The sequence below is a fragment of the Blennius ocellaris genome, assembly GCF_963422515.1.
Source record: "Blennius ocellaris genome assembly, chromosome: 2".
Classification (NCBI taxonomy): domain Eukaryota; kingdom Metazoa; phylum Chordata; class Actinopteri; order Blenniiformes; family Blenniidae; genus Blennius; species Blennius ocellaris.
The window spans coordinates 14,806,004-14,833,339 of record NC_137651.1 but is presented as its reverse complement, the minus strand read 5'-3'; the positions used below and the strand labels follow the sequence as shown (position 1 = coordinate 14,833,339).

The 27,336-nt window shown below is 43.0% G+C and overlaps 1 protein-coding gene across 3 annotated transcripts; it reads left to right on the top strand.

Annotated features, from left to right (window-relative positions):
- The first annotated feature begins 7,195 nt into the window (after positions 1 to 7,195).
- tnfrsf19 (tumor necrosis factor receptor superfamily, member 19) lies at positions 7,196 to 26,836 on the top strand. 3 transcript variants are annotated; one of them, XM_080508528.1, is made up of 10 exons: positions 7,196 to 7,381; positions 8,296 to 8,388; positions 9,054 to 9,167; positions 14,482 to 14,660; positions 15,412 to 15,497; positions 21,804 to 21,968; positions 23,694 to 23,819; positions 24,193 to 24,295; positions 24,926 to 25,152; positions 25,960 to 26,836. In XM_080508528.1, exons 2-10 carry the CDS (start codon positions 8,323 to 8,325, stop codon positions 25,971 to 25,973), a joined length of 1,080 nt encoding a protein of 359 aa, XP_080364654.1. In that variant the 5' UTR covers positions 7,196 to 7,381; positions 8,296 to 8,322; the 3' UTR covers positions 25,974 to 26,836. The 3 variants fall into 3 exon arrangements, with proteins under 3 accessions (XP_080364654.1, XP_080364653.1, XP_080364655.1); XM_080508527.1 differs by having other exon boundaries at positions 23,691 to 23,819; XM_080508529.1 differs by having other exon boundaries at positions 23,691 to 23,819; positions 26,119 to 26,835.
- Positions 26,837 to 27,336: the final 500 nt, after the last annotated feature.

Here is a 27,336-nt window from a genome sequence, read left to right as displayed (position 1 = left end):
TAGTATTTAATGACTCAGCAGCTCCCGGGGTCGTGATAGAGTTTATCATTCGCGCATGCGCAGTACATTGTTATGATCAATCTTGACAAGATTCGTTTAGTTTTATTCCTTTAACTAGTTACTAACTATATTATGATTCTGAAAATACTGCATAACGTAGCCCATGCATACAGACATTTAACGTTCATTTGGCTAAATCCTATACACTTGAAGGTGTGGGATCCAAAACAAGAATCATTTTCTTTTTTTCTTTATTACTGAGGTTTTCATGTAATAATCACATCGTCAATACATATTATCCATATATCCATGCACTTGTTGTCCGGTATTGGTTTCCTCTTGTGCCCCATAATCAGGTCAGTCAGGTTTCCCATTTCTTTCCACTAAAGTGTGCTTCTTGCAATCTCAGTCTGTGAGTTTCTCCATTACAAATATTTCACTTCACTGCTCAACAGACGGCGGTTCGACTTTGTACCGTAATCTCATATTTGCATTTTACTAGCTGTTAGTAACATTTTGAGGCAGTGTTTGGGATATTTCTGAATTATGTCTTTTGTAAAGGTATATTAAATTCTTTACACTTTTTGTCTAAAACATGTTAAGGTTTCATGAGTAGCACCTTTACACCATGATTGACGTTGACTGCCACCACTGCCTTTTTTTTTTAAGTTTAATTGTTTGTTTTTTTTATCAATTCACAAATGCTATTTGCACCATTAGCATTTTCAACCCCACAGACCAGAAAGATAATATATCTGTATGTCATTGCCTTTACCAACAATCTACTGGAGACCCAAATGCAGAAAGCCTGTACACACGAGAATCAGCACAAGACACACACTGCCCGCCCCTGCATATGAAGGTATCCTTCATAAGCAGATACATGTGATGGGACTACACTATAAAAGTGAAGTCATGCCATGCTGTACTGCCGCCAGAAGTGTGACGGGTTACTTCTGGTGAATTGTGGGAGCTGTAGTCTGTATGCAGAGAGCTCGAAGGCCAGCACACTGCAGTCACAGATGCGCACATTAACTTTGTAGACCAGGGCCTCTGTATACCATATATAAAACCCGACTTCACGTCGTTAAACATCATATCAAAATACTCTGTGCATGCGTTTCTCTTTGTGGTTGATTTAGATTCTGATTTACTTTCATAATGTCATTTATAGTCTGCAACATCACTGCAATGTTTAAAAAAACATTTTTTTTATTAAAAAAAAAAGAAGGACCACGCGGCTTGGAAGTCAAGGACTCCCAGCACCTTTAAAATAAAACCTTAGTTTTTGTGGCTCCATATTGACTTTCCAATGCATGCAAACCCAACTTAAGGGAAACTGATTATGATTGCACTGAACTGATTTGCACCAAAGGAGAAGGGGGGGGGGGGGGGGGGGGGGGCGCATTAAAGACATATAAAATAATATATATGTATGTATAATAACCCCAAACGTGACAGGCCTGTCTGAAAACAGCCGACGTCAGACTTACCAGAACACGAGGATTTCGTAGCCCAGGGCTGTAACACAGATCCCTCCCTTCCTCGTAGTCTTACACAGTACAATCATTGCATTTAGTCATATTTGCAAAACCTCTAAACATCCTTGGAGTTGAGGTGAATTTCCAGTGTCCTTTCGCCCCAGAAGAGCGCGTCTTTGTGCCGCAGTAGAGAGAGGGAGATACTTACACCAGGAAGGCAGCAGCAGCAGCACCAGCGCAGCATCCTGCAGCTCTGCGAGGGAGGAGGAGGAGGAGGAGGAGGAGGAGGAGGAAGAGGACAGAGCTGACTGCCCCCTCTGATGGCAGCTAAAAGTGAATCAGCCTTATGATGCAGTTTATAACTGTCGTGAACACCCCTGGACAGTTTCACACTGCAGGTTTCGTAAAGGCACAAGTCTCTTAAAGGGACAGAAGCTCCACAGCTACTGGTTGTGGGATGGGTGAGGAGAAAGAAAAGAAAGTCACCAGCATGGTAAAGTGATCCAGACTGGAATACAGAGGAGTGCAGTCAATCCAATCCCTGTACCTCACAATGTCACTCAGAAACATGTCAGGGCCTACTTCTTTGACAAGCCCCAATAGGCTGTGATGAGTGTGTCTCCTGTTAATTCAAATAGAAATGTGAAGATAATGTGTTCAAAAACCAGTTACATAATTAGTAGGTAATGAAAAAAAACAACCTGTTCCTAAAACAATATTATGACAAGTCCAAATATGAGCTATGTCCTAATACAGGGTCTGCAACCCTGGTCCTGGAGGGCCCCTGTCGTGCATGTTTTAGTTCTCTCCCTGCTTCAGCATACCTGGATCTAATGATGATGTCATCACCAAGGTTGTGAAAAAGTCCAATAATGAGCCCTTCGTTGCAATCAGGTGTGTTGCAACTGGGAGAGGAACTAAAACATGCAGGACAGGGGCCTTCGAGGACCAGGGTTGGAGACCTCTGTCCTAATCCATCCATCCATCCATCCATTGGCTACCGCTTTATCCGGGGCCGGGTCACGGAGGCAGCAGTCTGAGCAGAGTTGCCCTGACTTCCCTCGCCCCAGACACTTCCTCCAGCTCCTCCGGTGGCACCCCAAGGCGTTCCCAGGCCAGCCGAGAGACATAGTCCCTCCAGCGTGTCCTGGGTCTGCCCCGAGGCCTCCTACCGGAGGGACATGCCCGGAACACCTCCCTGGGGAGGCGTCCGGGGGGCATCCGAAATAGATGCCCGAGCCACCTCAGCTGGCTCCTCTCGATGTGGAGGAGCAGCGGCTCTACTCCGAGCTCCTCCCTGGTGACTGAGCTCCTCACCCTATCTCTAAGGGTACGCCCAGCCACCCTACGGAGGAAGCTCATTTCAGCCGCTTGTATCCGGGATGTCGTTCTTTCGGTCATGACCCATAGTTCATGACCATAGGTGAGGGTAGGAACGAAGATCGACCGGTAAATCGAGAGCTTCGTTTTTTGGCTCAGCTCCTTCTTCACCACGACGGACCGATACAACGTCCGCATAACTGCAGACGCTGCACCGATCCGCCTGTCGATCTCACGCTCCATCTTTCCCCCACTCGTGAACAAGACCCCAAGATACTTAAACTCCTCCACTTGGGACAAGGGCACTCCACCGACCTGGAGGGGGCAAGCCACCTTTTTCCGGTCGAGAACCATGGCCTCGGATTTAGAGGTGCTGATCTTCATCCCAGCTGCTTCACACTTGGCTGCGAACCGTGTCAGTGCACGCTGGAGATCCAGGCTTGATGGGGCCAACAGAACCACATCATCCGCAAATAGCAGAGATGAGATTCTGTGGTCCCCAAACCGGACCCCCTCCGGCCCCCGGCTGTGCCTAGAAATTCTGTCCATATATATGATGAACAGAACCGGTGATAAAGGACACCCCTGCCGGAGGCCAACGTGCACAGGGAACAGGTCCGACTTACTGCCGGCAATGCGAACCAGACTCCTGCTCCGGGAATACAAGGACCGAACAGCCCTCAACAAGGGACCCCGGACTCCGTACTCCCGGAGCACCCCCCACAGGACATCTCGGGGGACGCGGTCGAACGCCTTCTCCAGATCCACAAAACACATGTGGACTGGTTGGGCGAACTCCCACGAACCCTCAAGCACCTGGTGGAGGGTATAGAGCTGGTCCAGTGTTCCACGACCAGGACGAAAACCGCATTGTTCCTCTTGGATCCGAGGTTCGACTAACGGCTCTGTCCTAATATAACTTAAAATCAATTTCAATTGTAAATGCTGTTTAAAAATGTCTATATATGCTGACAATCTCAAGCACTATTAAACTTATGTTGTCATTGTATTTGATTACAACTGAAATACTAAGTAAAAGCAAATAGTTCATCTATCTATTTTGTATACTTTTACTTGTTCAGGGTGACATGGTGCAGTCGGTCATCCCAGCTGACAAGGACCCCCTGGTGAAGTCCCCCATCTATCACAGTACATAGTATTTGTTACTACTTAATTACATTACATAGCATTGTCAACAGGAATTTGTTAAACCAACAAGGAAGTATAAAAATTACAACATGGCTATTTAGTTAAGGTTAGTGAAGAGTCTATATAATATTGTGCATAATTATTTATTTATTTATTTTTTAGGCTTATCCTATTTTATTTATTCTTTATTCTTTGCTCTCTGTGTGCTGTTCCTGTCCTGTTAAAGCTGCTGGAACTTGAATTTCCCTGAGGGAGTCATCCCAAGGGATTAATAAAGTCATTCTGAATCTGAATCTGAATCTGAATCTGAATTTGTTTTGTAAGCAAATCTAAATTCAAATCAGGAATTTTTTGTAAAAATAATAAACTGTTACAAAAGTGAAGGAATGCAAAAAAAAAACATCAATTCTAATCATCAAGAGTACAAACGTATTGAAAATGTACTCATAAATGTGCAAGTGATCAAAAATGCTGTTTAAGTCATGGGAGTCTTTATAATTGATAAGATATATCATAAATTATAAAGACTGTTCACATTCTGCAGTACAGGTAATACGTTCGCCCCTGAAACCGTGACATGATTGAAATGGTATCAGAGACAAACGGATGTCAAATATAACATATATTTCTTTCCAGTTCCAATTTTATTTCCCTTGTTACAACTTTTTTGCAAAATGTGTTGCTTCAACACCAAATAGGCTGATATTAGATATGAAATGAAAAAATGTCTTCCACTCAAAATTGCGTATATTGTCTTTAATGGGGAAAATTCTAGATTCATGACATTTGTACATTATTACAGCCACATTACATCTATTTGCATAAACTATTATTGAAGGTGATTGTGAAGGTGTGTGTGGGTTCGGGTGGCATAATATGCTGATGATATGCAGAGTTTTTAAAACCTTCATTTTCCATATTTACTAATTTTTGGACAACGTTATGTTTATTCTCAAACAACCAATGATAATTTAAAGAAAATATTATCATATAGGAAACATATTTTGGCTAATTGTTGAGATGGGTTAATTTGCAGTTTTTACTTATAACAGCATAAAGACCATTGTGTTTTGTGCAAAGCATGTCGCAATCCCATTAAGGCATTGTACTTTGATCCACTTTTCACCACTTTTCACAGTACTTTATTGTATGATTGGCATATAATGGTGTACTGAAGTCAATCTGAGAGTCTTGTAAAGGGTTAACTGTTGGTACAAAAGAAGACACAATGATAAAAACAGATTTGAGTCCAACCTGAAAGCCACATCTGCTTTGAGCACATCGGGCTTGTCTGATCTCCTCTGGAAAATCATTTCTCACTGATTGGACTCTGGCAGTGGTTTGATCTCCCACTGGTACCACACACACACACACACACACACACACACACACACACACACACACACACACACACACACACACACACACACACACACACACACACACACACACACACACATTGCAGAGTCAGCTATAACCCTCTCCACCACTAGATGGCGACAACCGCAAAGCTTGGAAATCTTGCAGTCTCACGCCTCATTCTCGATCTCACAGCTGGACTGAAGTCAGTCACATGCAGGTCTAGTTCACCCTTGTTAGTTCGTAGACTTGACTCGAATAAATGATACCTGATAGACACCAATAAGACAAATTAAATTATAACTCCTCTGCCAAATTTGGCTGACTCAAAAATGACTCAGACTGGTGAAGACAGACATACAGGCCGACCCCAAACAAAGTAATGAGGGAATAAGATTTGTTCGATGCTGTGATAAATGCATGTAAAGAAACAGGAATTAATAATAAATGGCAGGCCAAAGAACAGATAATTACACTGTGAGCCACTCACTGATTTCCTGGAATTGATACAGAACAAGTCCAGACTTGTACAGTAATTGGCCACTTTTACTGCAGTGCTGAAACTTTTGTCCTCTGTGTCTTTTGCCTCTGTTCAGACTCACAGTCGAGCTCATGGAGCTCAGATCCTCACAAGGTACATAAAAACAGGTACATTTTGTGTCAATATTTGTGTCAATACAAGCTTTTGTCAGGTGTCACTCTTGTTGTGACAATCAGACGTTACATCACATCAGCAAATCTTTAGTTATAAAATTGAGCAGTTTAAGAGATTTAGTTCATCAACATTCTAAAAAGGTCCCCACAAAATCGTTACTGCAACAATGTACATTTAGATGTCTTCTTTACTGAATATCCAAGTGCAACAGCTCCATGTGTGTATTGACTGATACAGATGTATTGAGTGGTGGTCTCCTCTTCATTAATCTGCCTCTTACAGTATCTGTACGTTAATGGAATGAGTATAGCATGTAGTCAACCTTAAACTGTATTTATTACCTTTGTATAATGAGCCTAATGTCGCGGGTGTAATTCATTACAAGCATTTTTAGGCATTTGAATGGAAATTAAGCAACATTTTGTGAAAAACTTATATAAACATGTGGCATTGTGAGCTACATTCCCTTTAAATTGACTAATGGTGATCCACATGAACCACCATCATCTGTTGAGCTGAAACCTGAGGATTCTACCAAAAGATAACCAACAGATCAACCTGTTCAGCTTCTACTTTGAGTTTTATTCAATGTTAAAGGTACACCGTAAGCACCACTTCAACCTAGATAAACAGGATTGGAAGATGATGTACGGAAACAAAGAATTGTTTCAAACAAGTGTTCACTCCTCTGAAACCAAAGTCAATCACTTGGATGTGAACGTTTTGTTTCTTCTATGGGTCAAAAGTTCAGCCAATTCAGAAACCTCAGGCAGATTTTAATGATGGCAGCTTAAGTAATTTAATGTTGTCTTGCTACAAATTGAAAAGTCACAAACTGCAGCTAAGGCAGCTTTTCTTGTTGGGATAATTTTCAATGGTTATGAAAAATGAAATAAAACGTGTCAGACGGGATTGTTAATGGGACATTGCGTGAGGACTGTGGGGGTCAGTGGACAATGTTTGTGACAGACATGGTTCTTAAATAGCAGAGGCAAACACGCGCATGATCCTGATGCAAGTCCTCTCAATTTCCAATTGATGAATGAATAACCCCATTATTCATCATTATTTGTGTGAGCGTGTGTGTCAGAGAGAGAGGGAGAGAGAGAGAGAGAGAGAGAGCGCGAGAGAGAGAGAGAGAGAGAGAGAGAGAGAGCGAGCTTTGATGCCGATACACCCGCCTCAGATCCATAAAGCCAGCCCCTCTCTCCGCCTTTGATCTCGACGCTGACTCTGAGCCCGAGCCTGCGCGCGCGGCTCTCACTCCGGAGTCGAGCTGTGCCGTGCGGGTCTGTGCGGGTCTGTGCGGGACTTTGCAGGCTGGAGCTGCAGCGCTGACATGGTGAGCGGAGCGGTGCGGGGAAACGCCACCACCGTGAGGATCCCACACTTCGACCAACAGGCTCCAGATCAGCAGGTAAGAGGAGGGTTGACTTTCTTTTCTCTGTGCAGAGCTCGAGACACAATAACACACCTCTCGTCTGGAAAGGGATATTGTTCTCATGATGCGATGCTACTGTATCGATCCCTTCAGATATACCCGAGGCTTTAAGCTCACCAATAACCTGGAATAATAGTCAGTTTTCCAGGAGAGGCAGATACATTGTGGTACTATTAAAAGGTTTGTTTATTGTTTGTGTAGCAACTTCAAAGCAAATCCGGAAAGTTTTCCCTCTTCTACTGAGCTGTTTTTGCAAATATTTTGTTCTTTTTAAAATTTTATTAACCTCAACTTTCAGGTATAAATTGCAACTTCACATCTATAGTTGAATCCAATTTCGCATTTTAATTCCTTTATAAACTTTGCAAAAGTTGTGCAAATGTTGCATTTACAGTAATAATCTGACCACATATTAAATGAAAAGATAAAGTGGACTACATGCAGCATATGATTTCATTTAAATACGTACCAACATAAGACACATGACCTTAATACAATAAATGTGATGTTTTTACCATAGTTGTTATAGCCACATGCTCTGGATTACTCAGACTCCCTGTTACAGTAATTACTTGAAGTCACGATGTATTCGATGTGCTTGACTTTTTATGTTAAACAATTACATTTTTTGCATTCTTCTTTGTGACTTTGTCAGATATCTCTTTAAACATGTTGATTGCACAGCATTGGCAGAACCCACCAGGAAATCAGTTTTGTTTATGTAGTGAAACTCTCCTGAATCTGCTTTTTATTACGCAAACTATCAAAGAATTCTGACCTGATCCTCAAATATACTCCTGTTCCCGATAAGACGCTTAACACAGAGAATAAAGATTTTAATGACACACTTAGAATACACTCTTAAGTCTTTAATTGTTCTCTCCTTTCAGCTGCAAACAAGCAAGTGACTTTTTAAAATGGTCTGGACGCTTCAACACACCTTGTCACTGGTGCTAACTCTGCACATCATGTATTCCACTTGGGTGAGTGTCTTCTATTCAATGTGCTGTTGTTGGGGGGTTTTTTTGTTTTTGTTTTTTTTAATTTGCTCTCAGCCACAGTTATCGCCTGCGCATCTTGTCTTGTAAACATTTGCAGTAAACTCTGTAGGAGAAGATTTGCTGAACACACATTGAATACTTGCTGCTTGCGTGAGTTGCGAAACATATACACATGTAGGATTGCTATAATCTTTGAGTGTTTGTTTAACATAAATGCAGTCATCTCAACTATGGTTCACACAGCTGTGAAATTCTTCCCGGGGACACTCTTTCAGTGCCGGGTATCATTTTACCTTCATCCACTGCGGTGTCCTGATCGTGTTTGCTATTCTGCGCTCCTGTCCCAGGTTTGAGGCAATGTCTGTATTGTTCTCTCTGCTGCAGGGTTACAGTTCCCCCACAGGGCCCATTAAAGCCTGATCTTATCTATTCCCAACAGTATGAGACTTATTTCCGAGAAGTGTCCTCGGGGGGTATACCCCTGTCTCTCCCACCCCATCTCCTCTGTCCTACAATATGAGGAGACTCTCCGATGTGCAGCTCTGTAATGAGTCTGCTGCTGGGGACGAAAGTGATGACGGAATGCAGGAATCTGTAACTTTCACTAATCGTCTCTCTTTCTCTCTTTCTCTCTCTCTCCCGGTCAGATTCACGTACGAGCTGAGGAGGAGACCCGAGAATGCAGAGAGCTGGAGTACAAGGACCGGTTTGGGAACTGTAAGCCCTGCAAACAGTGTGATGCAGGACAGGAGCTTTCAAAGGTTTGAGCTAAACCTTTTCTTCGTTATTTATTTATTCTTCTTCTTCTTCTGCATTTTAATATCTCACCTGTATAGAGTGAGGCTCCAAGTTAAAAGGTTTTGTGTCCACCTGAAAAGGACAAAAGTTCAGTCACTGTTCATTTAGGATCCTTTGTGTTCCAACAGAAGGGATCCAAAACAGCTGAAAAAACCTGGTCAGAGGGAAAAACTGGCGAGCTTATGAAAAGAATGGACATCAGTGTTTAGTAAAGTGTATCTGATCCAGGCAACACACATTATTTATTGCTTCCTGTCTTTCATGCAGGGAAGCGCCAGGCTGTTATTAGCTTTTGTAGAACACCGACCCTTCTTTAATCAGTCACACCCATACTTTTGACCTTATGCAGCTGAATGGCTCCCATTGTTTTTCGCTCTCTGCAACCCGTCCAACTTATTGTCTTGCTGTTTGAACCGAGCCATGCCTAAGCTTGCCGCTCTCTCGGCTGGCAGTGCAGTTTCTCCTGCACCTTGGCTGCAGGTTTCTGTGTGCTTTGTACCAACAGGCCTCTGTAGTGTTGGTTAATGTTGGTAAGTAAAGGCTTTCCTCTCTGGCAGCAGCACCGCAGCCTACCTACTTTTGCAAGTATAGGCAGAGATGTAAAGGTGAAAAAAAAAACAGTGTGTGATCAAACAAGTATATGGAACTATTTGACTTCCGTTAAAAAAAATGTTTTTTTTTAAAACAGCAATCATTTCCTGCCATATGCATTTTGGGGTTGTTGCCACAGTTTAGTAAGACTATTGGGATAAAACTGCTCGTTTTGATCCACAGCCCAGATTGACTCCTGAGTAGAAACCAAAACAATTAAATGGTTTAATGATTATGAGACATGCATTATTACTATTTTACTGTTAATAAAAGGAAGACAATTGTGTTTTCCATTTATACATAACACTGTTATTTTCAATGCAGATTATTTAGCAAGCTGTTTACATGTAAAACTACTTAACAAACAAGCTCATTGGAGCCAAAATCATCATTTCAATGCAACTGCAATGTCCTCTTGAAGTAACAACAGTATTCTTTTACACTGGGTTTATATCATAATGATGTCACAACTTAGTTAGTGGTACCATTCTCATAAAGATCTATGAACACGCTGTTACTGAAAGAAGTTTGAGAACTCCTGGAGTATCAGAAACTCCTCCTCGCAGCCTCACATATGACCAAGTTTGAAGGAAAATATTTGCTACTTCATCTAAACAAGCCGCGAGCATTACAGCCTCTATGAATAGCTGAAAAGCACAAACTCAAAAGATTCAAAAGATTAAACATTAAGGGAATATGTTTGCGACATCAAAAAAAGCCGTGGCAAAAGAATATTTTGCCAATAAAACGGCTGCTAACTGCACTGCTGGTGACTTTACACTGCACTACATCTTTGAGGGCTGATGGAAAAAAATCTGTATAACCCCTTGACATCTGTTGCACACATGCATTTAAGCCCAGTTGCCTTTAATCTCAGTGCACACAGACATGCACTCTGTGGTTGGTAATACGCTTCACTAGTCCTCGTGTTGCTCAGCCAGCTCAACAGGCATGAATGCTGCAAGCCACCCCGGGGTCCTGGTTAATAATTGGCTGCCTCATTCTTTCTCTGAAGGTAGCGGGATGCTGGCTCAAAGTGGAGACCTGAGCCTGGAGGCCGAGAGAGTTTCCCATAGAAACAACTTGTGATCTGAGTTCAGGGGAACCGAGACAATCTGTTCATATTCTGAAAAGGCAGGAGTGACCGTTTGGGAGGGAATCAAACTTTTGGAGTCCCTCTGTGCAGCTGCCATAGAGATCCCGGAGGAATGTGGCCCAGTTTGCTCTGGAACTTTGCCTCTGGAAGACACTCTGAGGCGGGCTGACAAACATCAATTAGCCCCTCTACACTAACTGTTGGGAAAAAACCCCCACCAAAAAGCACACATAGAGAACGTCCATTAAAAGTACTTCTTTTTTTTTCTCCTTGATATATTTCATCCTTTGTTTCATTCAGAGGGAAGTTACTTAGTCTGTTTTCACGTCAAGCACGGAGGAGAAAGGAGGACTTGCTTTCCAGTGAAGTCTGGAAGACGTCCAGGAAAGAGAGAAAAAGGCAGGAACACAACTTTGATGTGTCAACATTGTGTAGTATTGTATGTAGCGAGAGTGTTGCATTTCCTGCAGCCCCTCTCGCAGCACAAAGAACCTCTGGGTGGCACTGGCCAGGAGTGGAGCAGCAAACCAGATTCAGATATTTGCTGCATAAGTCCCCTGGTGAATCAAGCCAGGTAGCAGTGAGAGTTTGAACAAGCAAAATAAGAGAAGGAAAGTTTGCTTTGTTCTCAGCTCAAATCAGCTCACTCGCTTTCCAAGTTGATTTACCAAGCGATTGTCACGATTGCCTGTTTAATCTCAGAAATGTCTGTGTGTGTCGTCCCCCCCACCCCCACTCTATAATCTCTGTCAAACTAGATCAGGAGATAGGACTGGGGATTGTTCCTCTATTTGATGGTTTGAGGGTGAAATCAAGTCGCACCATGTTAAACCTGAAGGACCACCTCACTTGGATGTTTACTTTGCTGACACGATCCCAACCACAATGTTTTCTCCTCTATCAGATTATGTCTGCGCTCATAGACTTCTCCTCAAACACTTTTGAAATACTACAAATATTACAACTAAAATCTGTTTGTTTAGATGTAGATATTCTGTTCACAGTGTAAAAACACATTTCGGAGCGGTTTTGCAGATGCAGAACTTAACAAACTCACCGATTGAGAGAAAATGTAATGTTTAACATGCCAAAAATATCCAGATAATTTCTCAGATTTGAAAAAAAACCTCTTCACCGGGGATTGGACCTGCATGTCTATGAACAATGGAAAGTGTTGTAACTCTCTTCCTCTTGTGTTTTAGAGGATGAGTGATGTTTTGTGAACCGTTACAGAAAGTGAAACAATGTTTAATAAAAACCAACACAATACAGCTAAATCTAGCAGAGGTGGCAAAATAATGCAACAAAACATCTATGAATTGGATTTGTTGCAATTATCAGTTGGTGTTACATTTTCCGGAGTTGATGTTTATCTGTGTGAGAACCATGAAACACACACGTGTGACTTGGTGAGTCGTGAGAGAGGCTATTGTGGACATGCTATCCAAAAGGCAAGCTCACCCTGACCTTGGATACTGTTTCAAACTTCATACAGCAATGAAAGGGCTTGTGGCAGCTCACTATACTGCTGATATGTATTTAATAATATGTAATGGTGTTAATGTGCCACTCAAGTTTTTTTTACATTGTACGTGTCTCTTTTCATAAGAATAATAGCTTCCCACAGTGTATTGTATTCCAGCTAGCTGCCAAACCAGCTCCAGTTCAGGGTGGCTCTGTTGGTCTTTGTTTGCGGAGTTAATAGAAGAAAGCGATCACTCCTTGATGATCTGAGCTGGCTGGACCGGAGGGGCAGGAGTTGGTTCCATTTCCTCTTGTTTTAGTGCTCTGACCTGCTTGTGTCTGCATCGAATCTGCCCATCCTGCCATGTGGTGCCCCACGGACAGAGCTTGTGCCAGTACTGGGTTGAGAGGGGATGAATCATCCCAGGGCCCCTTTCCTTCATGTGGAAGTGGGTCACAGAACCAAGTGTGTGGTACCCCCACTGTGATTGGGCCTTTGGTGTGTTCAGAGTGACGTGTTTCAGCGTGGCAGCAGTCATTCTGCCTGGGCCTGAACTGTCTCTCTATCTCTCTCTGTCTCTGTCTTGAGAAAGGAAAGATCCTGGCATGCAACTGTGGGCAGCCAAGTCTTCTTTATCCCCCCTTTCCCCTCTTTATCACTCATCAGTCACCCCCATCCACTCCCTCTCTGTGTCCCACAGCTCTGCCCCATTGGAGGGTAAGGCCTTATATGGAGAGTTAACAGCAACAGCTGCAGGAGCGGAGGCTTCGCCGGTCCACGTCGGGCCAGGCCCGGCCCAGGGGTTCAGTGTCGGCCTCACAAGTGTTTGGCTCGAAGCACTGAATTCCTCATCTTCTGTCTCGACTCGGTGGTGCCATCACAAGATCACATCTTTGCCTCCAACCTCCATTTCTATGTCTTGCCAGCTTGCTTCCCCAAACGAAGCCCCCCCCCACCCCGCCGCCTATCAGAAGCTTCTGCCCACATTCCTGCAGGACTGCATGCCCAGGCAGTGAAACGGGACACGGGCGAGGAGAGAAGAGAAGAGAGAAGGCCTGTTTGAAGCTGACCTTCACTTTAATGATATATGAGCACCCCTACTCCTCTCGCTGCCCGTTTATCGCAGTGGATTTGGATAGCAGTGTGGCAACACTGGATAACGGGAGGGCAGCTGCTATGGAGCTGATAATGAATGATCAATGCATGATGTCATCCTCGCGGGGTGTTTTCACGCTTGTGGCGCACAGAAATAACAGCTGTCATGTAAATGTCAGTTTGTCATTGAGGTCATCCGTCTTCCAGGTTAGGTTTTGATGATATAACTGGGAGCCAAACAGGTAAATCACAAAAATGTGAGGAGAGGAACATTAAAAGCGAGAGAGAGATGAAAAACTTCATAAACATTACTGTGAAAAAGAGAATAACGGAGGTAAATCTTTAAAGGGAGTGGTTGTAAAATATACATTAATCAACCATGCAAACAGATCCAGATCTGAGTTTAAAGAAGAAATTAAGTAGGTTTTTTCATGAGAAAAAAAACAGCTTTCCTCATTTAGATCTTGCCTGGCTCAGGTGGACAAATTCAAAAGGTGGTTTAGCATTAGATCATTCACACAGTTGTAGGAAGCTGTGCTTTTAAAGTGCATTTTCAATTGTTGCACAAAAAGAGTATTCATCGTGTTTTCTCCATATATCACTCCGTAATCCTTGCCCCCTTCCTGAAGCGTTTCCTTTGCTTGCTGGCCTCTCAATCAACGAGGACACTCACTGAGTCTGCTTGGAGAGGCAGTCGCACAAAAACGCAGCAATAAACCTGCAATAATACAACAGTGGGTGTCCCCCAGAGCCTTTATTATTCAAATGCATGGCCTTTCTGGGTCTTGCAGCGGAAGGCCACTCATTCATGCTGAGAGAGTCAGGGAGATTATTGCCAGTGTAAGATGGACTCTCAAAAGAGGCACATCATTGTTCTCTTCTGATCCCGTGAGCCAAGATCATTCTTTAATTCCAGACCCCCGGTAGCCCACATTCAAGCCCGCTTTTCACCAGCTGCACATCGCCCCTCCCTCCTCAGAACTCTCCAACCCCACCTCTTACCCGGTGTTTCTCCCATTAATCCCTCCAGGAATGTGGCTTTGGTTATGGAGAGGATGCCCGGTGCGTGCCCTGTCGGAGCAGTCGCTTCAAAGAAGACCGGAGCCAGCAGAAGTGCAAGCCCTGCCTGGACTGTGGCCTCATCAACCGCTTCCAGAAGGGCAACTGCTCCACCACCAGTAACGCCGTGTGTGGTGACTGTTTGCCAGGGTGAGAGGACAGACACACCTCCTCCTAACTACTCAGAATACCGATGAAGAACATTTTGTCCTGAATGTAGATGCTTTAAGAAAAAAGTACAAATCTGTTGCAAGCAATGAGTTACGAAACCAATGATTGATGAATCAAATCATTACCTGCATTTTTGGGGGGAGATTTAATTACTCATGCACGTATAACATAGATATGGAAAAAAAACAACCTAACAATTATTCCAATAAGGTTTCTAGCTGCTGAAAACAATCTATAACATGAGTGAAGAGTTCCTAAGTTTATCTTCTTAACAATTCAAAAGTAGTGGCTTCTGCAGATTGATCTGTTTGGGGAGTTAATCATTAGCAGAATAGGACTTTATTATAAAGTCTTCAAACATCAGAAATGAAGTGAAGAGCAAGTTTTGGCATAATCACTTATAATTGGCCAACCTATGTATTAAAGGAAACATTTACTAAAAGGCTATATAAGAATTACAGGTAGTAATTACATGTGAATGTGAGTGTGTGTGACTGTCCTTGTCTCTGTGATACACTGGTGACCTGCCCAGGGTGTGCTGTCACTCATATTCAGCTTGAATCACCACTAATGCCTCGGATATTAATTTGGAAAAAGTGGTTTGAAATGTGGATTGATGGAAGTTTAAAAGGATTGACCATGCTAACTTTTCAAGAACAGCATGTTACAGGTAAACGTATTCAACCATCCTCTCGTGGCTAACACACATGTCGTCTCATGTCTTCAACAGATTTTACAGGAAGACAAAATTAAGTGGCTTCCAGGATATGGAGTGTATACCATGTGGGGATCCTCCACCTCCGTATGAGCCCAACTGTAAGCATCTTTTCTTTTTTCTTAATTCATCTGAACAGATGTTTAGTTAAATGTTCTCTCATGAATACCGGCCATTCATCTCCAATTTGCAATAGATGGTGTTTTGACATGAAACAACAGGGATACAATAGTAGAAGAGCAAACATCACCGTCAACGACGCACCATTGAACTCCTCGCCAAATGCTACTCGCACCAAGATCCAGGCTGGAACACCACAACAAAGCCTGCACACATACGCACACAAACACACTCTGGTGTGACATGCCAGCACAGGGTCCTTTTGGAGTAACCAGAACTATAGCCTTGTTCAAAGGTGGTGCGAGCCATATTTCATTCACTAAGTCCCAAGTGGAGCCAGCCAGCGACGCTATACGTGCAAATAAATGCTCGGATTTATAAGGCGAGCAGTTGAAAAGCTGAAATGGATACCGCTAACATAATAGTGGATTTGCCAACGCTGGATTATATTAGCTCAGAGCATGTCACTCATTTTCAGCACTCAGTTTGGATTAAATGAACAAACTTCCTTGAACAAGACCTCCATTGATAATTTGAGACAAAACATCTCTAAAGTATTTGTTAAGGGGGGAAAAAAAAAGAGAAAATACCTTGCATGTGCTGTACCAATGTAAACACATATGAGGGAGTGTGCAGGTTCTCGCGGCGTAATTTATTGCTATTATGCAAAGAGGAAGAAAGCGGCAGTGTTGCAATGTGCTCACATTCCAGCACACTGCAGATCCAATTAAATCCTCTCTCCGGGCCTTTACGAGTGTCACCCCACGATTTTTAAGTGTCCGCATAAAACCAACATGTGAGGGAGCTTATACCTTTGGTGATTGAGTGTGACTTCCTGGTGGCAGCGGATGCCACAGTTGTTTCTGAGGAGGCTTTAGTCGGCGTGAGCGTCAGGAGCCGTCCCAGCCAGAGGTCTCACCCCGGTGTTAAATAAACGGAGACGAGGATATCAGACAGCCTGTGTGCTCTCGGCGCACCGGCCCAACATGTCAAGATCGGTGGCTCCATCGACTGCTGGATTTCCCTTCTGCATGAACATATAAATAATGGGTATTTGGGTATTGCTTTGAGCCTGTGTAGTGATGGCTGGTCTCGAGACAGACCCCCCTCCCCCGGGCACTCATTTGTCCATCTGTGTGGCTTCCCGTTTCGATACTGGAAACAAAATGGTCATTGTGGCTGGGAACATAGCTGGTAGTTAGCTTCTACCAGGATTCTCACTGGAGCATTTCCAACTGTTTGAACCCCCCCCCCCCACTTCTCTCTCTCTCTCTCTCTCTCTCTCTCTCTCTCTCTCTCTCTCTCTCTCTCTCTCTCTCTCTCTCCCCTCCTGTGTTATCTTGAGGAGGGTGGTGAAAACTTAAGGGGCAGATCATTCTAATAGGCCACACCGGCCCGGGGGCAATGGTGCAGCTGTGCAGGGGAGGCAGTCGCAGTCTGGGTGGACTGTAAATCTTTACCCCCCCCCTTCTCCTCCTACTTTTCGTCTCCTCCCTTTTCCCCCAGTGGCTTTTTTTTTTTGGAGCTGAGTAAAATGAGGTTGTGTTTTATGGATTCCTTCAGCCTCTTTAATGTGATTCATCTGCTGGAGTTTTTCAGTGTCATGGCAGAGCGCAGAGAGCATGAAAACACACACACACACACACACACAACACACACACACACACACACACACACACACACACACACACACACACACACACACACACACACACACACACACACACACAGCAATGCTACCTACACTCTACCTGCAATAAAAACAATGTCATCAGATGCTTTTACTTTTTAGCTCCTGCGGCCGCTTCCCATTTTTGCACGCCGTTGTTGCGTTTTTTAGACCCAGCGCACGATAGAGACGGGCCAACGGAAACATGATCCAGCAAACCTCCTTCTCTCTGATAACCTCACTGTTTCATCTTGGAACATAAAGAAAATCCCAATGTAATCGTGCTGCTGTTGCTGCTGCTGCGAGCCAAACTGATTTCAATATCAACTTCTCATCACAAGCTGCACAAAACACAACCAGAGATACAGGGAAACATTCCTGCCTGCCTGCAAGACAAAGCCCAAAAGTATTAAAACTGACCAAGTAACAGATGTCAGCACTGATCTCTGAATTGTCTCCCTGCTACCACAAGGTTTATATGCTGTTATCAAGCCATAATTAGAATAATATCTAAAGCAAGTCGTGCCAGTAGAAGTATTACCATTTTTAAAGACGATGAAATGAGTAATTTATTGTGTTGCCTGTTTAACATGCACTCTCTGCACTGCACTTTGATGAAGGCACTTAAAGTTTGAAAAGTGTCTGAAGGAAACTAAATTAACAGATATTATACTGTGTGAGTTCACATGCAAGTTACGGAAGATTAGTTCTAAATAGGGGTTAATAATACAGTTAAAAAGTAATTGAGTTTTCCTTACAAGCTGCTGAGATAATAGCTTGCTAGTTATTTGTAAAAGCAACTTGTACATTAGTTTTTATTGCCTCAATCAATTTGCAGATAGCAGAAGTTGAAAGTTACATGGTGGTCCACTTTCCGGCTGAACTGATTGATGAACAGATGACAACAGAAAGCTCTTATAGTGGTCTCCAAGTTAAATTCACATCTTTGGTAGCCAATCATGCTATGTACTGAGCTCCATCAGATATCCCACTGGGGTTTTACATTATTTTGTATAATAATACAAAACAATAAACCTTTTTCAACAGTTAACGTAATGAAGAGCTCAAGAGATAAACCAACAATTCGCTCATAGACACAAGATTTAAAAAAAAAAAAAAAAAAACACATTATCTATTTCATGTGGTCTTCAGTCATGTGGATTAACTTCAGTCACAGTATGTTAACGGTGTTGTCTGTTTTTGTGAATCAGTCGGTTCACCTAAAGAGCCTCTGAAAGACTTCCTACACACAAAAGTCAGAGATCCCTCGGAGGTGTAAAGAGGTGCTTCTTTTATTTGGACTCTGTGGCGTTCCATAAAGTCAACAGGCGGGGAGTCTGTGAAAGGCTGCGGTTTATTGCTCTGGTTTGTGTGCAGATAAAATCAGCAGGTGAGGTCCCTTCAATGGGCCGTGGTTTATCTGCGCTTGCTGCAGCTGCCGGCTCTCCTATAACAGACTGCCTTTGTGCCGTCAGGCACGATGCTCACCTCGGATGAGCCGGGTGTGACCTTGACAGTGCAGGCTGTGTTTGAACACAGTGGTCAGATGAGTCTCAGACCAGACAAATGCCTCTGTTGCTGGGATTAAATTAACTTTGTTAAAAGTCAGTCAATAGTTCAAGTTTTTAAACTGTTGATACTGATGTGTCGTCTTTGTCCCTCAAAATCAAACCAATGCTCAATACTCGAACTGACTGTTTTGATTTTTGCTTCCTCTTGCCCGGAAGGAATTTTAAAATACCCTTATCCCCTATCAGTCTGCATAAAAACCAGAGGCTGAAACACTGTTTACATTGCATAACAAAGAGCTCTTGGACATGAAAAGGTTGAAGCCGTTTGCCTTTATGATTAATAAACTGAAAAACAAACATCAAACTGAAATAGAGTCCCTCAAACAAAAAGTCATTCATGATATTCTTGTTGGTAACTGGTCGATCTGCTCCACAGAAACACGGGCTCTCGTTCACTGTTTGCTCCGCATTAACCCACGCCTTCACCTTCACGCTCCCATTCATTTCAGAAATTACCGAGGTGTTTACACGAGACAGTTTTAGGGAAGTTTCACTCGCTGGAGAGGCCGCCGTGGGACGTGCAGCTCAGCGATTCCTCAGATATCACACAGGATGTCTGCAAAACATTACACACTCCTTTCTCTTTGTTTCTGTCCGGTATAATTACCATCTGCAGAGGACGCGTAGCATGCAGCTGCTGGATCGGGATTTCACAGTCCCTTCATCTATGTGGATCTTGAAAGTTTGTGCGTACGGTTCAATCTGCAGGCCGCAGACACAAAAACATTGATTACTGCTGAAGTCAGACTGGATGATGATGATATTTGAAATTATATGTTTGCCGGCAAGATTTTCCTCTAATGCCCAAGGTGTTTCAACTGGTGGCACACTGTGTTAAATCATTACTTTGAGTGTGGGGGTTCAAATCCCTGCTGCGGCAGGAAGAGCATCCCTATTGGTCATGTTGCAATGAATTGCTGAGACAACCCCTGTCAAAACAAATTCTAGAATAATGATCATCTCTCTTTTTAAATTATGTACTTCAAACAGTTCATGGAGTGTTTGTACTAAAATATTAACTGAACTCATATATAACCAGTATTGTGTTTATGTAAAATTAACATATTTGTTTATACCATTTTTAACATCAAGGTTTAAAATGTCTGTCTTGTGCTTGAAACTGCTGTAAAGAGCCTTGTCTTTCTTTAATAAACACACCAATTTATGTGCATATTGGTAATAATGATAATAATTAGTTATTCCAGAAGTTATAAGTGAGTGCAGCTTATGAGAAACGACTAATATTAAGAAGTAATAATTTGCACAAATCCCATGTTGATTGATGTGGTATTAGCGTATCATAGTTTTCTGGAATTTCGAAGTTTGACAGCAATCAGAAATATTCTCCCGCTTGGAATTTGGTACTTTCCCACATCCGAGTTACTCAAGAAAAGACTCCTTTAAAGTTTCAGTACAACTGGGGGATATGGAGAGATTCCCTCGACAGGCAGGGACTTAAATATAATGGAGGATTAGTTTTGATACGACTCGACAAACATCAAATGTTAAAATCAGTCAATTAGCATCAGGCTGGTGAACTTAGCAGCACAGTGAAAAGCCAAAAATTACAATTTAGAGATGATTTTTTGAGATGAAAACACAAAATGATGCTCATGTTTGACATGCTAAATTCTAAATTAAGCAGCTGTCTTTAAACCTTTACACAATCACGTAATGCATTCAGTAATTTTCTGCTCAGTTCAAATTTGACCGATTTGTAGTGTCACATATTTTGGAAAGGTAGAAAAAGACATTTCTTCAGAAAGAAGCATGTTTTCTTCTTCTTTCATGTTATTCTTTTTTTTTTTAATTATTATCAGAATGTTTGGCTGCTTTAAACTCTTGACATGCTGTATTGGTGAGAACTTGTAAACTGAGCTACATTCTTGGGACCGGCAGTCGTTACCTGTGTTAAGGGTGACAGAGCCAGGGGTAAACACTCGTCCCATCAGGCATATCAGCGAAATCGTATTGGCAGCTTCCTCATTAAGTCTGCGGACAATGACACGTTCGAGTGTAGAAACAGACTCTGTGTCAGTCTCGGTTTTCTCCCTCCGTCCCGTCAGCGCTCATGGCTGAGTCACTGGAGGAGCCTGATGAGTGTGTCTGCCACTGGAGTCAGCATGTGAAGGAGCCCGGGGGGGGGGGGGGGGGGGGGGGGGGGGGGGGGGGGACGTCTGTAAATCATCTTGTTCAGAAAGTGAGACAGTGGGAGGATGAAGAGAGGGAATCCACCACCGGCGTTTTCTCTTTGAACTACTTGGGTTATTTCATTAGACCTTGAGCAAGGAGATGACTGACCCGAGGCAAAGACGAATAAATTGGTCTTGTGTGAAGACTGAGATGAGCTGAAGAGCGCTGGATTACAGCGTGTGAGCAAGCCTTTGAAGGTCTCCGATGCGTTTGCGCACTTTCGTAGCAATGCGCACTCCTCAATGACTTATCACGCACTGTGAATTCAAAATATCGAAACATTTAACTCCCAAAAAAGCTGAAGATGAGCAACTAAAACTAAAGAACAGTTTAAAAGTCAAAACTTCATCCATTCTTTTTCATTCCATATCTTCGCCTGACATTTTACCATCTGTCGACACCCTCTCTCTCCTCCGACACAGCAATCCTCCTGTACATCCTCACTCCCTCCTCCTTCTGCCTGACCCCTCCACCGCCTTCACTACAAAACTCCACTTTAATAGTTTGTCTAACAAATCGGAATTGAAAATCAGGGATGCAGGGATACACAGAATGTTTGATTTCTTGCTGGTGTCCCACAGATCAATGTTTTCCGATCCTTGTGAAGGGATGCTGATATCTCCACATATAGAAAATCCAGTCTTTCCTGTCAAGTCATTCCACATGTATTATGGCACACCCTTATTGTAACAGCTGACGAGCAGACCGAAAAACCAAAATTCACTGTCTTTCTATCGAACCTTTTATGTCCCATACTCTCAGTAAAACAGTATGAGCTCCGGTGAATAGACCAGAAGATGTCATAAGTCGACATGTTAAATCTCACCTTCCCCCTCCTCTGATGTGGTTATCAGGCAGCGGGCGTGTGAACCTGGTGCCGCTGCCCTCGGTGGTGACGAGTCCGCGGGACATGGCGCTGGCCGCGGTCATCTGCAGCGCGCTGGCCACGGTGCTGCTGGCCCTGCTCGTCCTGTGTGTCATCTACTGCAAGAGGCAGCTGCTGGAGAAGAAGCCCAGTGGTCAGTACACGTGTTTCACTTTTTGGCTTAGATTTTTTTTTAATCACTTCAAGATGTGTGTTGAGGTTTGACATCTTGGCAGACGGGTTTTCACATTGATCCTTCTCATATAAAAGGAGTGATATATATGTGGTGATAGCCAAATAAATGTAATCGCTAGTAAAGGGGTTGCTCAAATGTGTTTTTTTTTTCAAATAAATACAGGCAAATGTGGACAATTCCCATTTTGAGTGTAGACTTGCTGTTCCTTTAAATCTATCTTTTTGATGCTATCATTTGCATGATCAACCCAAATGCTTTGTTTATAATATTGAAAGAAATTGTAATATTTATGCCGTTGGCGGCCCTCGTTTGTCACTATTTTTCTCATGAAGCTGCTGAAAAACTGCATTATTTGCTGTACAAACGGGACGCCTACAGGGCTGGGAATGTATTCATCCCCAATGTTGTGCATTTGTGGGAACTTGTATAATAATGAGTTGCGTTCTTGTGGCCAAAAGTGCTTGAGTATGTGAACCATCCCGGGGCAAAGTCTTAATGACATCATGTTTGCCCAGTAAGCACACCTGAAACAAAGACGGCGGTAGTCATGAAGGCGTGACCAGCTGACTGTTAATGTTCGCTGCGTCTTTTCATAATGAAATACTCCTGGAAGTCATTCTGTTACTAGTTTCTCTTCAAGAGTCAAAACACCCTGCCCACTCAAAGAAAAGCCACAAAACATTCAGTCGATTTCCAGAGGCATGCAGCTCATGCAATTTTAATTGGCCTCACAGACCCGAGGGGTTGTGAGACATTTCCACACACACACACACACACACACACACACACACACACACACACACACACACACACACACACACACACACACACACACACACACACACACACACACACACAGTCATAGAAACATCAAGCAATAACATGAACAATCAGTCCACACTGTGGTCTATAATTATGCTCTAAAGTGTGAAGAATCACATCTGCATCTGTAATAACAAGTATCACCTTTATTTGAGGCAGGATGAATAAAACAAGGCTTGTTTTCCTCATGTGAAGCAGAGAATGGTGCCTTTTACATTTTGGCCTGTGGGTTGACGATAGAGAAGCTGTGGGTCTTGAACTCATCGCTGGACTTTATTCAAACTGGTTGGCTCTACGTGTTCGCTGTCTGATTCACCGATAGATGTGTATCTAACTCGACCCATTGATTTAGTTAAAGTTGGTAATATTTTGAGTATTTTTAAAAGTTTTTTTTTTTTTCAAAGTCCTTCACATTTATCTTCTTATTTGGGACCGGAAACAAGGACATTGCAATCGCAGATCCTAAAATGATTTGAATAAATGCATCTGTCACACCACAGAAACTGTGTGTCAAACATCAAGGGTGCAACAGCTCAAATGGCAACAACAATGAATTGAAAAGAAAAAAAATAATTATTGGCAAAGTGATTCAGCAATTATAACTATAACATTAGCACACAGTAACTCAGTAATTAGTTGGCTCATAGCTGAAGCAACGGCGCCAAATTATTTTACACCATTGAAGTGTGAAGGGAGGCTTGGCCACACCAACCCGTCGTCACCTGTGGTTGATTGTTCACAAATGATCACGTTGATGGCCACGTTTTCACATCATCCAAAGAATATTGAGCCCGTCTTCAGCCGCTGGTACCAGTGGATTATCGGAGATTATTTATCATCTGTGACGTGTCTCCTCAGCAGCTTCTCTGAGGTCTCAGGACTGCCCCTACACCGGGGCAGAGCTCTCCTGCCTGGACGCTCGCTGGCTCCACGATTACCCACCAAGGCCCTGCTGCCAGTGTCACCTCGGCCCCGGACACGCCTGTGGTAGGTCATCACCAAGTGGTGTCCCGTTGTTGGCTGAAGTGACAATTGTGCATTTGCAAAGACATTGGGATTAAAGTTAATCTAAACTGCAATGATGTTGAGTAAAGTCACCACCAGAGGTCCAATCGGACCAGTGGCATGAAAGAGTACAAAGGAAACTTACCATTAAGCCTTTAAAATGTCATCCAGTCTCGCCATCTACGGAGTTGGAGACACCGTATTCTCATTAAGAATGACATTATGTTGAAATTTTACTTGTTTTTCTTCGTATGGTTCAACTTTGTATGACTTTGTTTTCATATATTCAGACATTTTTTTTTACACAAAAAACAAATGGAAAATATTCCAAATTGAATATGCGTGTGTTGCTCAGGTCCAGTCCACCTGATCCCGTCTCTGTGCTGTGATGAGAGCTGCAGTTTTGGCCACAGCCAGGACAACAGTGCTTTCCAGTCTCAGACGAGTCTCAGTGGCAGGTGAGGAAGTCATGACAAGTTGTAATCATTTGAAATCATAACATGCCTCCAACAGACATTGCCAGTAGTCATTTCAAACAAAAAGAATAATTACTCACGGAAGGCTGCTGTTAATAAACCCCATATTAAATGGTCTCAGCGCAACAATACCACTAAAACCTTTTGTGATTGCGAACATTTTTTCAACCCAGAGGCAAGTGACTATAAAGACCTGCAGTTTGCATGGTGGATAAACTCAACGCCGAGCTTCCAACAAACTCCATGAAGCTACACCGACAGACATTTCAAGTGAGAATAGGCTTGGTACTTCCTGTTGTGGTCCAACTTTAAATACTGGAGGTGAAGATTGTGCTCAGACACTTGCAGAAACAGGGAGTGATTCACCATCAGCCTGCTTGAGCTGAGACTTTAAGCAACTCTAAGGAACAGCAGCAGGGTAAACCCCGCCTTGGGTGCAGCACTTTAATTTCTAGTGTCTCATCAAGGAGCTGCACAGATAATTTAAGGTGGTAATTCTTTCCTTTGAAGTGCTGACAACAAATAGAGTTAGCAGGGTGTGGCTGCCAACACAGATTCCTGCAGATAATAACCACAGGTTGTTTTTTTTTTTCTCAAATGATGTTTCCCTAGGAACACCAACCTGAATGAGGACGGCGCCCCGATGTGGCCGGAAGGACGTCCAGAGTCCACCTGCTACGGAGGCAACGAGCCCCCTGCAGGGGAGAGATGGGAGGCGGAGGGAGGAGAGGAAGAGGAGGAAGAGGAGGAAGAGGAAGAGATGAGGGAGAATTCACCTGAAAGGAGTGAAGCTGTGACAGACGCACTTCTTCCAAAACACAACGCTCTGACTCAGGAAGGTGAGCCGACATTTTAACGAGAGTCACACAAAGGACAATTTGTTAAAAAAAACTTTCACCAGGCGCCAAGGGAACAGAATTCTCTTATGTTGGTGACAACCTGCTAGTAGTTGATGCAAAAGGTTGTGGGTTCTATTCTCCTGCTTTTAACCTATCTGGATGATGTTCCTCATGGATTAAATGTCCCATATTAATACAGTCTTTCAACAATTTCACAAGGTGTCAGAGGTCCAACACCTTTTTATCCAAATTGTATTACCCCAAACCCAGCCTTGGTCCTGAATTCCAGCCAGCCTAAAATTCCCTCTACTCTTTAAATGTTAATGAGCCGTGTCTGTCCTCGCCATGTCTGTTTTCCGGTAGTGTTTGCATGGAGAACAAAATGGCGCCTACTTGTAATTTTAGGGCGCAGAGCTCATCTACCTGTGGGAGGGCCAAAGGGATTATCCACTCCCTGAGGGAGTGGTTAGAACATCTCTGATGAGCTCTTTGGAGCACACACACAAAAGTAGAGCAGGCAAGTGAGGGATGTGACAGACTTTCTTAATTTCTGGGACCTCATAGACAGACTATGGGGACACGTACTACTGCTAGAAAAACCATTAGAAAGTGAATTCTGCATAATATGGGACCTTTAATATTAAGAAACTCCAGAAACTACAAATATTTAACTAACCCTAACCTTGATTGTGTAGAAATCACAGTACAAAACACAAGAGGAGCACTGAAACCAATACTGTGATCCTGCTCTTGAACTCCAGGGATGCCTTTTTATAGCATGTGACGCTGCTCTGTGTGTGTCTGCAGAGAGCAGCTGCTAAAAGAAACAAGAGACAAGCAACAAGCTCCTTTGATGTAGACAAGACCATCCTGTTTTAAGTCGGGGCCCTGGCCGGCTCCGAGTGGAAGATACGTTACTAATCACTGCGCGTCTCCGCTCCTCTTCCTGCTCTGCTCTCTTCCCAGGATGACATGGATTTCTTTGGCTTGCGTTCCACCCTTGAACCACCCTGGACCCAACAACAGCCACGGACAAGATCCCGTCTCAGATTACTTACTTGCCCCCCCCCCCCAACACACACACACAAACTCACAGCAGCCACTCATGAGCAGGGCGTTTGAAATGCCTGCAGCTGACCTCGGGAGACTGTTGTCGGACGGTCCAAACCGAATATCTTACATGGGGGGGGGGTAGAAAAAAAAACAAAAAACAATGTGAACTTATTGGCCCAGAAGGTTATAAATCACATGAAGTTCAAACGTCAGAGGAGAGCTGACTTGTTACGGCGGAGCGGAGTGAAAGTACGTTCCGCCTGGAGAATGTCTCGGACCTTCACATGTAGGAGAACAGGAACTGTCCCACTCAGCTAGCAGCTGGTGTTATGAAGCTTTTGTGTGTAAAGATTGTAAAGTTTAAAGTGTGAAGAAGAGAAACTGTCTCAAGAGACGACGTTGCACATCGAAGACAATCTTGACGAAACGGAGCGAGTTCAGACGAGGAATGTCCAAGTGATAAATGTGTTGTAGATACTGTAAAATAGATAGGTTGATATTTTTGTAACATAGACAAGACTGATTGCTTCCTCCTTTATGGTTCTCGTGTTGACGGCAGTGAATCGTCACTTCCACGCATCGTTGTTGTAAATAAAGTACACAAACCAGTTTCCACTCAGTTCTTTAATTTATGATGCCGAGTGTCACAGTGAAATGACTTGCAGGACAAAGTGGATAAAAAAAACAATCTCTTTGATCTTTCGCTTCCCACAAACACTAGATGATAAATCAACTGTGGATGATGAAGAAAAAGTAAAAAAAAAATCACTGCGAAAACTCTACTTTTCACATGCAAAAAAACCAAACAATTGATAATTCTCTTGAAAACAATCATGGTGTCTTGATTGTGGACCTGTTCATTATCCTGATATAGCTCACAGATTGTAATTATCTTACCTTGTCTTTTTTTTGTTTATTCTTCCGACAGAGGAAATTCCAGCTTTAAATTTACTCATCGTGTCAGTTGTGCAAGTTTTATCGTTTATCAGAGAAATGTGATTTGCTCATAGATTTTCAAAACAGGTGTACAAAATTGATTCCCTGCTATAAAAAGTAACTGATACTTTGCGTAGTCTCTACTTCTGCACAGGTATCATTAATAGTACTTTTCTGAAGATTCAGTACAATTTA